Below are 17,821 nucleotides of genomic sequence, written 5' to 3' on the forward strand. Positions count from 1 at the left end.
TCATACTTAGACTTGCAACTTTACACATATATTAAAAAGTTACCCTGCAAAATTCTATCCCGGCATATAACACAACATATTTCGTAAAATCATTAAATAAAACCCATGGAAAGTGTTGATCTCACTGAAAAAAACACAACCCAAGACCAAAACAGAGCATCAGAGGACAGGCATACCGCAAATGTTAACTTACCAAGCCAACTATCAGTAAAAAGTATCTGGCTTCAGGTTCAGTGTATCCTGTAAAATGTGAATCTTCACACGGCTGGATGTGATGATGGGGAAATACTTCCCGCCAGATCACTAACTGACCCATCTTCTGTTCCGCTGCCAAGGGTAACAGGCAATAGTGCCGACAATACAAACCTATATCAATAAGATCCTCCTTTGGCAAGTGATTACCAATCAAGTAACCCTTAATTAAACACAGAAAAAGAGAGTGTATTCAGTCAAAAATACAGCACCACCACTTATTACTTAACACTACTTCTCATATACAGACATCCATTCTTCACATGCATCAGGATTGTAAGCTTTCTGGCCAGAGACTGTCTTTTTTGAAGAGAGCTGCATGACAGATAACACTGAGCTTTGGCACCACATCTGAAGAACCAAAAATACTGCAATATAAACAAATAAAGCATCATACAGAAGTTATCGAAAGCAAGCTGGGAAATGCATGGCTTCAGCAGTTTGCAAAACTGTTACAAAGTTAAGGTGCTTAAATTCTCATTTAATTCTTTCTACAAAAATCATACTGAGTTTTCACTAGAATTAATAAAAGTACTAAAAAGGAGACATTATTTCCAGCACTAAGGGCATTACAGTTAAAGCGCTGTTGTGGCAGATACTGTGCAGTTCCATTTGTACTAGCAATTTTGTTTCTTAACACTACAGCATGAAGAACAATGCCATGATAACATCTTTAAGACATAAGCTTCCTTAAAGCAAAGGCTGTTATCTTCGTTTTTACACCATGGAATACACTGTCTACATTTAATGAGGACATATACATTAACAAATGAGGCCAAAGTGGAAGAAGCTATCAATTCAACTTCTCAAGTCTCTGATTTAAACACAAAGATGCATCACCTGTTATCTTCATTAAAAATGGCAATGAACAAAAAAATTCCTATTAGAGTATCATGCAGTCTCATTTGAATAGACTCAGTACTTGGTAATTACTCTCTCCAGTCCTTGGATCTTAAGCCACACCACTCCCATAACACAGCTTCAAAACAGGATTTTGTTCTTACTGATCACCTCCTGGCATGATTTTTCTGCTATGGTGTTTCAATTCTAAGTCTGTTACTAGAAGTACATGTTTAAAGCAAAGATGCATTTTTTTTTTATAAATTTCTGAGGTTTTGAAAGTATTTACTCTGTGACTAGATTAGATTTCTAGATGCATTTTCCTCAGCTTAAGACTTTGACCACTAGCATTACCTTATAGAAGAGACAAGAGCCCATAATCGTATATAATCTTCTCATGTCATAGTAATCTTCAGACTGTGAAAAAAACAGCATGGTGTGATTATTAATTCAGAAAATTGTTTTACTTACCAAATGCAAGTCAGTTAATTACAGTCAGTGCTAATCACTATCCTATTTAATACTTTCACTTCTGACCACATCTTACTGTCAGTACAGCAGTTAACACTGAACAGTTCAGTGAAATACCCAGTTTCTAGCCTCCGTTATTGATTTGTATCACTACAGCTTTCTTTAACTATTTTCAGCTTGAAGTAACAAATCTTCCATTGAGGTTTTTATCTGCCCATAAACTATTTTTGTTAGGATGTGCTATTGCCAGAGTTCTTGACAGCAAAGTAGCTGAAGTCTATGAACACCAGAGGCCCTCCTAGAGTAAAACTTCCAAGTTAAAGGATTCTTTTCTGTATTTGACATTGTACTCAAAATATACCCATTCATTATCTTTTAAGCCAAATGCCCAGTGCTCTCGGGTTAGTAACACTATCTTAATGTAAAGAGTGTATTTTAAATCAAGTGGGTACAATCAATTTCTGTGCAAAACACAGAACTACAAACGATGAGCATTGATTTCTGGAAATAATCACCCAGATTGTTCACTACAGTGAGTCTTCCTTTTTTTTTTATTCTTTTGCAAGATGCACTACATTGTCTGCCTACTTCATATTTTAGGTTGTCAAAATTGTTAATTATTTTTCGTAATTAAGAATATGCATGTCCCAAATTGTTATGCTAACTATGTGATCAAACAAATGACCTTTACGCTCAGTTACAATCTACTCATAAAGAACATAAGTTTAAACTAACTGTTCTGGAACATCAGTTTAAAGAAAGCTCATTCACTGGAAAGTAAAATTGAAATTTCCATGTGTTTCAATCTCACTGTCCTATACAGTGCAGTCAAGGGCATGTGCAGCAACAGATACTTGAGAGAATCACTATCTTGTCCAACAGTATTCAAAATAAGCATGACTTGTAATTGCTTTCTGTCCACTGCAAAATTAAGTTCTCAGTGCTCCACAGAGGTTCTCAGGTTTATACACAATTGTTCGGGAATAAAATATCTAGACAAAAAAAGAAAGGTAGCAACAACCATCCATGTTGAAATTAGAGTGTCCTTGCAGGCATCCCACAGACTTATATTATAGTAAATCATAGGTTTTCAGTGACTAATCTTTTAGGATTATAAACAAGGTTATAACATTAACCGTGGAGAATTCAGGCTGAACAGAAGATGTCAAAGTGAGCTATCGTAAAACAAAACCAATATAACATACCTTGGGCTTTGACTCCCACTCAAATAAAAAAAAAAAAAAAAGGGGGGGTTTAGTCTGGAATTACTTGTTTTTTAAACTAGTGATTATGACATCAATGCAAAAAGATACTGTGCAATATAAACAACAAAAATAAAACCCTTTACCAGCTCTGCAAAGTCAGCTGCTTCCAGATCACTCAGTGCTGTGTCAATTTCCATCTGAAAAGTTTGAATGGCACATTTTAATACACATTTCCATCACATTAATTTACAGTAAGCACAGTTCACTCTATCTTGGTACTCTCGGAATGACAATTCACCGGTAAAAAGCAAATAGCCAAAAATATGCACATACTTTCAAGTACTAACATCAAGATGACTCTATTTCACCAGATAAAAAAAAAACCCAAAACCAAATACACCACTTCAATTGTTGTGTATTTCTCTCTTGTCCAAAACTGTAAAATTTCTCTGACTGTGTGCCTGCTGAATCAACCATCTGGTATAAAAGGAGATGCCACTCTTATTTTCTATGTGCTTTAAACCATGAGGTCTAGAGACTGCCCCAGGAAGGCTATAGACGACTCTGAAATCCGGCAAGCTATTGTATCCAACTGAGTTATTAGAGAAATCTTTTTGCACAATGGATTTAGTTTTTGTCTCTATGGAAATCGCAAAAACTTTCTCACACGTTACCTTTGTTCTACCAAAGCCGCTTTAAGCTTGCTTATTTCTCTAACTGTGGGTTAATGCAAGTTTTACTAAAAATTCTTTCCTTCAAAGAATGTGGTACTAGGCACTCAAGTTCATGACATAAATGTGCTACTTAATGAAAAGAACCTAAATCCCATCATTATAAACTTCTAGGGCTGTATTAACAGGCTGCCTCTAATTGAAATACAGCCAGTTTTTCCAACAGAGGAATGTCAGCGAGGCTGTTGGCAGTCAGCAACTAACCTCTCAGCTTCTCCTCAGTGAAAATGTAAAAAAGCTGTAATGCTGTGTACTGTGATCCAGCTTTTGTCTTACTACTGCTTAAAGCACAACTCAATTTCTAATTGGGAGGTAACCAGACACAGTGAAATGCTGCAGAAAAGCTGCACCTATATGCTGTCAAAAGCAGGATGTATAGATATTTGATTTTGCAACAGCCATTTATAACTCTCCTAAACTACATGTTACCCATGGGCTTCTATCTAGAAAAATCCTGAAATGGTCAAAATTAAACATAAAACTATATACCTGGCACTACTTTCTCTATTGTATATGCTAGTTCTTGGAGATGTTTATGTATAAATAATATTTGATCCCTCTGTCATCATGTTCTCTTCCTATAAAACCTATACACCTCTAAGTTCAGGCTAGATGGGGCTCCAAGCAACCCGATCTAGTTAAAGATGTTCCTGCTCACCGCAGGGAAGCTGGACTAGATGACCTCTAAAGGTTCCCTCCAGCCCAACACATTCTATGATCCTATGAAAAGTCTGAAGTCACAAAACTACACCCATAACAGCAAGGTTTCCTTGGAATGGTTGGGCACTTGCAAACTTAAATAAAGGATCCTGTCTGTGGGTGGTCTGGGATGGGCAGAGCACTTACATAAATTACACAACAGCAGAAGATACCTGCATCAGTTTTCTGGCCTAGAGACACGTGAAAATGACATGACCTTGATTTCCGGAGGCAGCGTCAGCCAGCGCAAGCCTGGGAGGTTGTCTAAGAATAAGGCACTGCAGGTGTCATAGTGCTGAACACTCGGGCTGCTATTGGACTTGAGCCTTGCAGGCTGAAGCACACGCTGGAAGAACAGGTTGAAAAAATGATCCAGGCGAGAAACATTTTCCACCTGGCAAAAAGCACTGAACAAACATGAACTCCAAGTTAGAAAAACATCTAGAAACTTTTAGCTTGTTTATATAACCCTTTGTGCTACAGAGGTCTCTTTACAGCATGATGCTACACTTTATTTTATTTTTTAACATTCATTTTAAACACAAAAATACCACTAGGCTAATATCCAGGCAGTACCTATGAAGAAAGAAAAAAACTGAAGCAGTATGGTTTTACAGTAGGTGTCTTATAGCAACTCAGGATGAGACAACGATCAGCTTCAGTCTTTCAGAAAATCAGATTTTTCTTTTCCTTTCTCTATGGCATACACACTTGAACCCTGCATTGAGTGCAAGCTTATGAACAGCCTACCTTTGCAATTTTATTTAGGTTACAGTCAGATTGAAGTTTTTGTGGGCGATTTTTAAATGCAGAGAAAGACAGTCACTCCGCCAGATGAAGTTGAGAAGTCTGGAGTGTTTACCTTACTAAAAATATAACCCTGATTCATATGTGCATTTTACAGACACTACTTTAACACACAGGATAACATTTGCAGAGTGCTGTTGGCATCCACAGCGACTGAGATTACACAAATGATTTAACCTAATCAACGGCAAAAACTTTCTGAAGTAACAAAGACTGTTTAAGAAGAATCTTACTAGGGTTAAGACTGAAACAAAAAAGGAAGATGAAAGGAATTCTGGCTTAAGTGCAGGTCTAAAGGAACATACAAAGAAATTCCATGTAAACACTTAAATTAATGCTACCACCCTTCCTTTTCAGGGAACATCAATGAAAAATTAGTGACTGAAAATACTTGTCCACGAACTCACCTGTCTAAAGAACCGTACATAAATTTCAAGGTCTTGACAACATCTTCAATCAGGTTCCTCAGCTGAGTAAGCGGCACACTGAAAACCAAAAACTCAAACATACAGCAACGTTTGTAAAAACCCTGACTATGAATAAGCACAGGCAGGTTCTGAAGAGCTCTACCCTTAACCCGTAATATGGTGCAAACTAAAATTTTTCATTGGACTCCATGAGTGACTTCCCTTGAGGGACATGTTTGTACTGAGCCAGACAGCAGTAAAGCTGGGGTCAGAGGAAATCCTCCTAGAACACCTATATTATAATTACTGCTGTGATTCAGTAGTCTCTCATGAGGATTTGACCAAACACTGTAAACGACTGTCTTGTAGCCTACACATATTTCTGAGATCTAACACCACCTTATTCCCTTCAGAGGGAATGAAAAAGAAACTGTAACAACGGATACATACAAGACGTGAATAAAGTCAATCAAAGTCAATCAAAATTGGAATCACAGGTAGAGAAACTAGTTACAGCAAGAAGAGCACACTATTAAGTCATCCATTTCCACTTTTTTTGATAGAAGGAGACCATTTGCGGACACACGATAGCAAACGAAATAAAATTGCAAGGAAAACAATGCATTTTATTTGAAACTCACTTTTCTTCAGGAAGGCCAATTACAAGCAACTTATCAAATTCTTGCCAGTAAACAACTTGAACCAGTTTTCCACACAAGAAGAGGGAGGAACTAGAAAAGTTAAACCAGAAGTATTTCTGTTAACACTCTTCATTTATGAGACCGCCACTACAAGCCAGAAGGATTTATATGTATCTTATATGCTAAGTCTTTTGCTCATGTATAATCACATGCCCGCAGCTGGGCTAGGCAGAGATATTACTTATTGCAGAACTCAAAGACTCTGTTTTCTGTTCTAAACAGATCACTACATTAACAATATTTTCAAGGATTAACAACCACTACTCAAGTGCCACAGTCATCTTCTGAACCATCTTGAAAGGTCTTCCTGCCTAGTTTTTTTATTACAATGAAATTATAAAATTAATTGCATTTAATAAGCCAGTAATGTAATCGGAGGTACTAAAGAAGGTTCTGAACACAGCAGTCACTCCTGAAAACATTTAAAAAGACTCCACATTTTGAAAACAAGCCCAAGAGGTATTTGAATATATTACCTGAGTGATAAACATAAGCATGAATTCTCATGCTACCTCCGTGTATAGAAAGTTGCTCTATGAGGCTTAGCAATACCATAAAGAGTCAGAGAACTTGCATTTGAACAACCAGGTAGATTAGAAAATGAAACAGAATTAATCCCAGTGTTCTATTTAGCAGTAAATCACACATTAGGCACTGGATTACCAAATTAAATGTAACGGTTGCTGCTAAAACCAAGGTCTGCAAATATATCAAACACTAAACTTATAGCAAACCCCGACATTTCTTAATATCACATTAGAAATTATGCATAACAAGGTAACACTGCTGTCAAATGTTAAAAGGTAGCTTTAGTTTAAGCTTTAAAGAATCAAGAATTTGAGATACAGCTCAGTGATTAACTCGCTTCACTGCTTCAGACTGTAAAATTGATGACACTAAATAAAACAAGTGTGATTTCATCAGTTCAGAAACACTTCAGTATTTCCACAGGTCAACAGAAAACTTTTGTCTTGGACATAACCCAAAAGGGCATTCCGAACAAGACATGATATATTTGTAATGAAGTTAACTATGAAGAAATAAATACCCTCATTCCAAGTACACAATACACACATGCAGACACAATCAGAATTTACTCTTTTAACAGAAAAAGCTTTACAGGAGAGCTGGCGATTACCTGGTTTTTTTGTCTGAAGAGATGAGACAATCTACAGAGAGCAGCAGAAGTGCTTTTATATTTTTAGAACTCAAAAGTGGAAAACTGAGAACTTGAACCAGAAATGTGAATTCAGGCTATCGTGGATGTCTGTATTCTTCTGATGATGATATCATACGTATAGATCACCAAACAACGGATAGATTTGTCTTTTGAATGTGTTTGAAAAACTGGACCTGCCCCAAAATGCTTCTATATGGAGAATTTCCATTAATAATGCATAAGCATTTAAGAGGAGTTAACCCATCTCATTGCTAATTAATGTGGAACTGCACTACTACATGCAGAAGATAAAAGCCCTGCATTTGACACCTGCTAGTAAAGGAGTCGATCCACATTCCTAGGGATCAGTAACATGATTTTTAGTAAAAAACTCAAACAAATAAATTTTAAGAAACAAACATAAACAAAAGCCAATTAACCAATATTATTTTTCTGGTAAGCAAAAATATTCAAAAGCACTTCAAGGAGTCCTTTCAAGGAAAAATTTATCAGTGGAAACTCCCAACTTCAACACACTAAACAGGCTTTCTGCCTTGTGAGAAATTCCTTGTTATTGGCAAAGCTGTTCACTACTGCTTGCACTCCCTACTCTTGGACCTGAAATCCTCACTTTTGGCTTCTTGATTCCCACGCCCAGCTCTTGTGCGTGACAGACGAGGCACTGATGTGCAGACATGAATCTTGCCCGAGATCCCCTCACACACTGATTCTCAATGGGAACAAGTCTGAAGCTGAAAACCAATACCTGTTATTTCACTTGTAATGATTTCCAATGGAAAATCCTGACTACCTCCATCACCCTTTATGTGGTCCAAAAACTCACGAGTCATTTTTATTACATTTCTTACTAGATGCCAGGTTTGTGGATACAAAAATTCTTTTGGATGTTCCAACTTGAATATGAAAGAAAATAAACTTAAACATAGTAGGCACTCATGAATTTAACTAAAATGCAATTTATCTGTTTTAAATTGCTAAAAATTTGTTTGAAGCTGCTATGGAATTTCCAGTCTGCCTCACTGCAATGCCACAGAATCGTAGTTTAGATAAGGATATTTCTACAACAGATATAAAAAGGGACCTATAACCAATTTCACTCAACTGAAAATCCTAGGCCTTGCCCCCCATGACAAAGAAATTCCCCAAAATCCATAACTCAGGCTGAGAGGTCTAACTTGAGCCACACTGCTCTAGTTAAAATGTGACCACCTAACAGGTGGAGTCGCTCATGCTTTGTCCAGAAATTGATACAGGACTAATGTGTGCTTTGCTTTACATATATGTCTAAAATAATCAAATTAGTAATACATTAGATTTCAAATACTTTTACCTGATAATCTGGGTACCAGTAACACTTTCCAGTATGTCAGACAGTGTGAGAAACATTCCTCTCACACTTTTCAGTTTTTGGGATGCTTCTGATATGGGGTACTGATAAAGAATTTCTTGCTGTGAAGAAAGTCAGCTGTTAGTCAAGCAAAGCAAAAGCAAAATCAGCAACAAAAAAACCAGACACCCAAAAATATAAAAGAAACACAAAACAATCCCCAACAAAAATAAAAACCCGTGCAGAAAACAAGATATCATTGTTTTCCTGACATTTTCTTTCAGCATGAAAGCATTAATCATATACTTTCACACGGTATTAAAACAAGCAGTGGCCTGCAGCAGCCTACTGGAACACTTTAAAATGCACATGAATGTTTCTGACAGTTTGAACTTGGCTACTTGATAGAAAAGTAGGACTTATTTGGAATCCTTATTATGTGGCAAACAAAATGACAAAACACCGAGTTTAACAGCTTCAAGTACAGCGTTAAAAAAAAAATAAATCTGACTGCAAGAGATATTTATAAGGTTCTTTAAATACTTAAATTATGGTTTAAATCAAACATACAACTTGTTAAAAAGAAAAATAAGAATATGAAAACACCATTCTCTTTTGTTAAGGGTTAGCAATTATGTAATCTGACCTGCTTTAAATGCACAGTACAGAATATAACTGGGTCACACACTCCAATAACAGATAACACTAACAATTTTATCAGCACACCTCTGAACATCTGTGTCAGCAGAGTATTTATGACTATTCTGAATTTTCTAACAAGATACCTAAAATATTTTTAATATAAGTATTTTCAGAACACATTAAATTACCTCAGCAACCACAAAAATATAGTAATAAGCAAACATACAATTGCCCCCACTTACTGCCTTCTGCCTAACCACAACCAGCCAGAAACAATGAATGTACTATCAAGGCTATCCAGTGCAAAAAGTAGAGTCAATTACCTTTCTGCACAAACTGAAGAAAGACATAATTAACTTGGCTTTTTATGTCACTAAGCACTTCCAGTCAGTGCCAATACCTGTTAGAAAATTTTCCTTCATCAAGATTAAAAGACTGCAAAGTTTCATTACAGAAGGACCTGGCAAACTCTCCATTCTTATTCAATTTAATTAGCTCTATTTTAAAATACTCATGAGTTACAGGGAATTTTTTTTCTTCAGTCAATCCCTCAGCTGGAAAAAACCTTGCTATTTTCTAATTACAGCACTACAAAGGGCCAGAAAGAGCCTCTTTTTTCCTCCTCACTAAGAACTGAGGCCTTTACAGAAAACTCATTTGAGAATAATCTGTACAGCTTCCCAGGAAAAGAAAAGACAACTAACAAAAGGTCACAGCTATATCACATATATATCTATATCTATCTATTTATCTATCTAAATGAGTTGGCAAGGTTCAGCACATACCAACACAAAAAAATCACCTGTCTTCAAATCATGGTAAAAGTTCACACGCCAGTGACAATGGATTAATGACAAATAGTTCATGTTTTCAAAAGCATAAACCCTCCCTCAACCTCAAACCCGGACAGACTAACCTAACAACCTATCCAACAGCTTCCCTTCTTTATTTTTCATTTTACCAATTTCTCAAACTGAGCTTAAATGCTGTTTAAAACAGTAATTAGTGCAGTTTTGGTAATGCAAGAAATGGCTAAACCCAACGGCATTACAATGGAGCCAGCCACTTCAAAATCTATAATCTTCAAACACAGTGCACTGATAAAAGATGCGGCAAATTGCATCTTCCCTATGATCAAGAAAGAGACTGTAGATGGAAGACACCTATGAAATCTTAAAGATCAGTTCAGAAATTATAGAAACAGGGAGAAATGCTACAGAAGGTACAAGTGAGCATCTGTATGAAGCAAGCTGTCTTAACAGCTACTCCGTAATACCAACTTAGCAAGTATGGTAAGCACATGCCTCCAGGATCACTATCATCAAGAAGGCATATGAACATGATTTGTTTTAAGACATGGTATCACCAAAATTAGTTCTAACATATAAAGATGTCACAGCTGCATGCTGGTACAAATTAATATTATGTTACAATCCTAATATCTACCTTGAACTAAAACATGAAAAAGAAAACATAAAGCTTTCTCACTGAAACCATTGCCATATAGGACACCCCCCACATCCATGCACACATCCTAAATAATTTCAGACGATGTGTTGGGCTCGAAGGGACCTTTAAAGGTCATCTAGTCCAACCCCTCTGCAGTGAGCAGGAATATATTGAACTACATGAGGTCACTTATTTCTAGTACTACTTTCATTTAGAGTTGAGTAGATAAAGCTTACAAGTCTTAGAGCTCATTAATTTTATTTTTGGGTGCCAAGAGCTCAGATATGGAACAATTAGTTTTGACTTCCAGTTGCCCTTGTTTACATAAAGAGGATCTGCATACCATCTTCTGTGGATATGGGCTAAGCAGCTTCGTAAAGGATCGTTATATTTTTACTGGGCAATATGGCATAGGTGTATAATAACTTCACGGCTAATATGACATACTACTGTGAATTTCATCAGAATAAATGTTGCTTACTATTCACCAAAAGGAAATCACAGGCAAATGCCTTGAAGAAAGCAGCATTCTTGCATTAGGCATTGTTAGAAAGAGCTTGATGACACCAGCAAAACATCTCTCAACATTAGAAACCATATGAGGCTACATAACTGACAAGACTTCTCAGGAAACACTTATTCCACGGTATGAAGGAAGAACAAGTGCATTGCATTCCCTCTTTTACCTCTGCTCAACACTCCAGGTTAATCCTGTTTCTTGGGCGAGTATAAAGAACCAAGGGGCAAAAACATCATACTCAGTTCATTCTGAAGTACAGAAATTGCAACTAGGCATTTGCATATCTATGCAGCTACCAAAAGGGGAGCCCTTAAATACATTTTTGATCTAATATTTCATAAAGTTATGTCAGTTACCAAGAAAAACACTGCTCTTAAAGTCTACAGCAATCGTCCATCGCTGTTTTATCCACATAACACAGTGGTCTGGGACTACAAACTTAGAATTGAGGTTAAAAAAAGAACTACTTGCTTTATCCAAGTTCACTTGCATATTGCACCTTAAGTTCATTTAATTCACAGTTAGATGAGCTCTTTCCAGTTTTATTATAGGGAAATACCAACGCAGAAAAATACTGCACTACCCTATGTGGTAACAGAAGCAGTCTCTGAGTGGGGAAAAAGAGCTCAGAATGGCCTTACCTAGTTAGAACACTTAGATAAGAGACACTAGTTAAGAGACACTTAGATAAACTGCTGAAGGTATCTCCCATGAAAAAAAATGTAGTTTCTTGAAAAGCATTGGAAAATACTGCAATCCAAAACTTAGGAGTGTTAGCATGCTTCATTGCATATTATAGAAAGAAACACTACCTTAAAAATACTATGTTTAAAAGAGTATGACTTAGACTGCAACATCAAGTACTCCAGAATTATGAGGTACTAGATTTATGGCTGCCTAATAACTATTAATTATACACACTCATCTGTCCACCTCATCTGCACAAGACAGGCATCTTGCAGACAAAAATTTAAAACTTAAAGAACGTCATGCTGCATACGTACAAAAGGGTAAATTGAAGTTGCACAACTAGCCATAAAACTGTCATTTCCTATCTTTCAAGCCCTTGACTCTGCAGACTTACCAACATTTTTTACATATTTTTCCATGGTATTTTCCAGGGTTCTCCTCCCCAGTACCATCTCTAGAAAATAAACTTGATTATCTATAATTTTAGCCCTTATTCTCTGCTACACATCACCAGTGCAATGCAGACTCCTATCAGATTAAAAACAGTATAAAAAAAAATGTAGACATCCCAGAGAAGGGATGGAACACTGACTGGGTGTAAGGATTAATTCCAGGGAAGAGAAAGCAAAATGTCTTTGTTCTGCTCCCCACTCCATCACTGTCCTGCCATCCCAGTCCCTGGGGACCGACAAAACTCGTGCATCATTTCATGTCTGCACATGACAAATAGTACAGATCACTGTAGCACTGTGCTAAATCTAAGGAGAATTGACAGAAGGGAGAAGAGTCTTTTTCCAAATGTCTCTTAAGAAGTCCACTTTGTCCATCTGTCTTTTTCGGATCAGGCAAGAGGCCAAACTCAGCCCTGCACCCTGTGCTGGGTCTTCCTCCCAGCAGAGTGTTCGTAGCTATAGCTACATCATCAAAAACATCTACACAAACTTACAACGACTTATACATACTCTGGTTAATTATTTCTGAGGAACCAAAAAGCAAAGAGATGCGAAAGGAAGCTTTATGCTACAAAGGAGAAGTACTTCAGTAGCTCAAAAATGTCACCCAAGCAAGTATCAGCAACTGATGGCAAACAGCAGAGATGTGAGAGTCCTCTAAGGAAAGGCACAGAGCATTTCCAACCAGGGGCTAGACAGCTTGCTTACATACATGGGCTGCCAGCAGCTCCCCTTGGGCAAAATTGTTTGGACTATGCCAACATCATAGTTGGAGCTTAAGTGATATTGAAAGCATCAAAATGAGCATCTGAGAGACAATAACGAACATCTGAATTTGTCTCTGCGTTGTATGTTAACACCTCCAGCCTGCTCTTGACTTAAAGACATTCGGCAGCACTGGAGTCATTTCAAGTCCAGTTAAGAGTTTGCGACGAGCAATGCTAACTTATTTGTCCTTGAATTTCAGACTTTATTTCCATCCAAGTGAACAACTTACAGATACCTCAAAAAGAAGAGCATGAGGTTTTATGCTTTTTCTTTTTAAAATCAAAAGGCACAGCGGTTGCTGTTGTCAGTTGTCACCTTTCATCTTGAGTTTTATTGAGTTAGCCACATACCTCATCCTTAGCTGTTTCAGAATCCAGTTTCATTGTGAGGAACATAATAATATGAGGCACGTCTTGTATCGCCTGTTGAAGGTCTGTACTATCTTCTCCCCACAAGAGTCGAACCAGATTATTCATACTGGACTGTGCCCGTTTATGCTTTTGCTGGGAAGTTACTTCAGGCTCAAATATCGACGTTTCAAATGTGAGTTTAACCTATTAAGACAGCAAATTATCATGAAATTGCGACAATACGTAAATTACATTTTTGTATCAGATCAAAGAGATACAGCATGAGCCCTTGGAGAGATTAAGTTTTCGTAGCTTTACTGACAAAAATGTAAGCATTCAAAAATTCCAAAAAAAGCAATTATACATTCAGCATTACATAACCACCTATTATTACAGTCAAAGCCAGCTATTACATGCTCTATGAACGATGTGAGTAAGCATGTGGTTTGGTGTATTATCATACTTACAGTTTTGAGAACAGAAAAATATACTTATTGCTCTGGGTTGGTTTGAACACAAACCCTATTACTGTGCTTTTGAAACATACACAATATTTGACCGATTTCAAAATGTCATCCCTTCCATAGGCATACATCCTCAAAGCTCTTGAATGCACGTTTCCTTGCTATTTTGGATGCACTGACAGGTATATTTGCACAGGAAATAAACAATTTATATTAGACTGTCATAGTCTTCCTTTGTAACACTCAGTAGCAACTCTTTCCGTCTGCCAACATTTCCACTGTTAAATTGTCTTTTGTTTAAGCTCTAAAGTCAGCAAATAAGAGTTTTGCTGCATATCCCCTAATTGTACTACTGTAGCAAGCATAAAAATCGCTTAAATCACTTGCTGTGCTATGCCTTCAAGCAAAAAAACCCCAAAACATTAGAGCACAAATAGGGCATTCTCAAAACATAACAAAGTTAAGATGCTCAAGCTTACTCAGTCAAAAAAAAAATTAAATTGTTTACTATTCTTTATTTCCCAAATAAAGTAAAACCAGGCAATACAAATTTGTATTTCCTGGCTCACAAGTAACATGGAATCCAAATTTTGTGTGGAAACATGTTCTGCAATTTGCTTTACAGACCTCCTTTCTATAAGCATCACCTTAAAAAAAGAGGTTTGTTAGTTGTTGCAGCACTGATAAAAGACTAATTCTGTTTCTGTGTGTGAATAAGTGTTTCCTCCTACACATGCAAGAAGGATATACAAGAGATACTTAGCTCCTGACTGAGCATAATAAACTCATTTATCTTCCTGGATGATACCTTCGTTTTTATCACTGTTCCAAGTGACTTAAAGTATTTCTACTTGGACTAAGTAGGCACAGTCTCAGTTCCCTTTCATATGTTGTTACTCAAGATGGTTTGTCTACCTTCAAGTATCCTTGCCCCCTATTGACTGGGAAGTTCCAAACATGCCATCTAATGCTGTTTGTCTTGAAAGTCAGTGACAGTTCAGCCAAATGACTGATGCAACAAAGAAGGTTTCTACTTTCCTAGCTGTAATAAATTGGAGAAGCCCAAGAAGAGGCAATTTATACATTTAGATATAGGTAACATTTCCATAATTGTGTGTGTATACACACACTTCAAGAGGAGTGCCAGCAAGAAATAATGATGCTTTAAAACACCCACTGCCTGTCACACTAGATCAGAGAGAAGTGCCACCATCAGCTCTTGCAGCTAGAGCATTACATCACCAGCTGCTGCATTCCCATTCCCCTCCCTCTCAACACTTGCTGCCACACTTTTCCTCTCCTGTTTTGGCTGCTCTCAGCGTTTTTCTCTTTCTCTCTTCCCATTCTCTGGAAAAGCACTGCAAGCAATCCTGCTCTCTTGCCAGGTGCTAGCACTTTTTTTTTTTTTTCACTTTACCACTTGGACATGAACTCATCCCTCATCTTTTCAGTTTTGAACCGCTACACCGCATAGTAACAGGACTCAAGGAGCAGACACATCCAGCTAAGCAGCAGTGCCTTTTTAAGTCCAAGCAGCTTCATCATTCACACTTAAACAGATGTATGTTCTGCTCTTCAGCATTCTGTGACCCAGTTCTCTGTCTCTGTCATGCCATCTGCATGTGGTGCAGAAGATTCTCCTCACGGCCTGCTTAACTTCTTGCAGATTTCCTTAAGGCTCACTAGTTATTTCTCTTCACTTCCGCTACATCTTGTCTGCGGGCACTTACTCAGGACACTTGGGCTACACTCTGTACACTAACGACGCACAGATGGAATTCTTGCTGCAGTCCATCAATTTAAAAATAAGCCAAGCTCAGTTTCTCCTGTCTTAGAGACAAAGCCATGCAGCCCTCCACACAAGAGCACAAAAAGAATCAGGTCAAACAGAACTTGAACTCTCCCTTCTCCCGTGGCATTCTCGCTGCCTCTCACACCACTGTGGCCAATACTGCACCACTCAGATGTGAAGTCACTGTATTTTTAGAAAGATCTCTCCACAATTTGACTCTTAAGTTCCTTTGCACTTGATTCTATCTTGTAGCTTGAAACACGCTATCGGTTCCTCCCTACTTGTGCCCACATTCTCCTCTCTCTCCTGCCTTTAAACATACAATTACTGTCAAAAAGACCAACTAGGCTGGAAAATGCTGTAATAGCAAAAAAACCAAAGCAAGCACATGTCTAAAAAATCCTAAAACCACTATTTTTTTTTGTGGAGGAGATACAAATCTTCATCCTGAGCAGTGATTAAATACAACTACTGAAGTACCCTTTTGTAAATATTGACTATGAAGCCTTCCACAACTTTGATTCCATTTCTCCTAAAGAAAATCAGCCCAACGCACAGCAGAAAACAAAACCAGAAATGAAGGCAAGAACAGGAAAAGCACAGAAAAAAAAGTATTCCACTTCATAAATAGACAGCATTCTCAATACTTAAGAACAGTTCTCCAAGAACTTAATGAAACTGCAGGGTGGCAACAGCAATGGGGTACACAGATGGGGATTTTTCTGCTCAGAAAATATATGACAGGGCGGGAACATGACTGAGCTCTCTAAAGTCATGGAATGCTAAGAAGAATAAGACATGGACACTTAACTCCTCCTCATAACACAGGAACCCAGGGGTGTGTAATGCACTTAATCAGATGGCAGTCTGAAACCCAACAAAAATAAACGTAACACAGGTCAGTTATGTAAACCATTGCTACAGGTTGCTGTAGAGGTGAAAGGAATTTTAACAACTAAATTCATGAAGGAGAAGGCACAAACACCGAAGTGATCCAACAGGTCCTTAACTACTGACTGCTGGAAACTGAACAGCATGATGGGAAGGTCACTATGCATTAAATTTGTCTAATAGCCTCTACTTAAAAGATTTGACAGTGCAAGAAACAGAAAATGTAGCTGTTGTGCTGCTGCTCTGACCCAGGAAGCACTTACCTGCAAGAAAGCTCTCCCTCTCAGAATCAGGATTTGATAAGAGGCAGAGCTGGTGGCATTGCCTGCCATTTCCTGTCTTAAGTCCCTCTTTTCCACGTGCTTATGGTTTGCACAACTGTAACTCAAAATTTCAGGCTGAAATTCTGATCCTGAACTTGTGCCTCAGGCTGATTTTTTTAAGTAAGTTTCAGGTAAAAGGGTTCTCTGACTTCTGAGTATAAGGGAAAGGAAAAGCATATTCTTTTGGCATATCTTCCTGTCCCTATTCTGTATTCTTGGCCTTCTGGCACTCAGAAAAAACCAGCTATTTGGATTACAGAAATACCTAACTGTATAGAATGCAGAATATAATCTTATCATACTATCTCAAGCATTAACTGAGGGTATGCTTTGGCCTGTCGCATTCAGTGACTGCCACCTAACTTCTAAATGACATGTCCAAGGCTTTAATCAGAAACAGGACCTTATCTTAATAGGGGATAGGCAAGCACCCATTTGCTGTTCTATCCTTTTTTTTTTTAAAAAAAAAAAAAAAAAAAAAAGAGTCTCACACAGCATTTGGACTTCTGTTGCTCAATAAATACACCAAGCTAGCCCTGCATGCCCAGAATCCAGTCTGCCCAAACTGAGGCAAGAAAAATTAGAATCTGGAGATACAATCATGAGATATTATGCCCATGCTGCAACTGAAATAATATATGTAGGTAGCTTTGAAATTACTTCCAGTAATTTTGAACACTGAAACCACAAGAGCAGCAACTTATGTAAAAAAAATATCACTACAGTAAAACAGCCTAAAACTGCACCTTTTTTTGATATTTTGCCATGTAAAATGAATAGACACATCTTCACCATTTTGCTTCTGAAACAGCTGTCTTCATTACTAAACCTTAGAAACAACAACCTTCTGTTTCTTCAGC

The 17,821-nt window shown here is 37.5% G+C and overlaps 1 protein-coding gene across 1 annotated transcript in view; it reads right to left on the reverse strand.

Moving 5' to 3' along the window:
- The window catches only part of INTU (inturned planar cell polarity protein), a 38,141-nt gene that overhangs the window by 7,871 nt on the left and 12,449 nt on the right, over positions 1-17,821 (reverse strand). The window contains exons 3-10 of the mRNA XM_009874632.1: positions 13,492-13,695; positions 8,624-8,742; positions 6,054-6,143; positions 5,413-5,490; positions 4,416-4,605; positions 2,912-2,965; positions 1,447-1,509; positions 194-415 (exon numbers count right to left, since the gene is read on the reverse strand). Of these exons, the coding sequence (XP_009872934.1) occupies positions 194-415; positions 1,447-1,509; positions 2,912-2,965; positions 4,416-4,605; positions 5,413-5,490; positions 6,054-6,143; positions 8,624-8,742; positions 13,492-13,695 (1,020 nt within the window). The remainder of the gene's footprint in view (positions 1-193; positions 416-1,446; positions 1,510-2,911; positions 2,966-4,415; positions 4,606-5,412; positions 5,491-6,053; positions 6,144-8,623; positions 8,743-13,491; positions 13,696-17,821) is intronic.

The sequence above is a fragment of the Apaloderma vittatum genome, unplaced genomic scaffold (genome assembly GCF_000703405.1).
Source record: "Apaloderma vittatum isolate BGI_N311 unplaced genomic scaffold, ASM70340v1 scaffold3608, whole genome shotgun sequence".
Classification (NCBI taxonomy): domain Eukaryota; kingdom Metazoa; phylum Chordata; class Aves; order Trogoniformes; family Trogonidae; genus Apaloderma; species Apaloderma vittatum.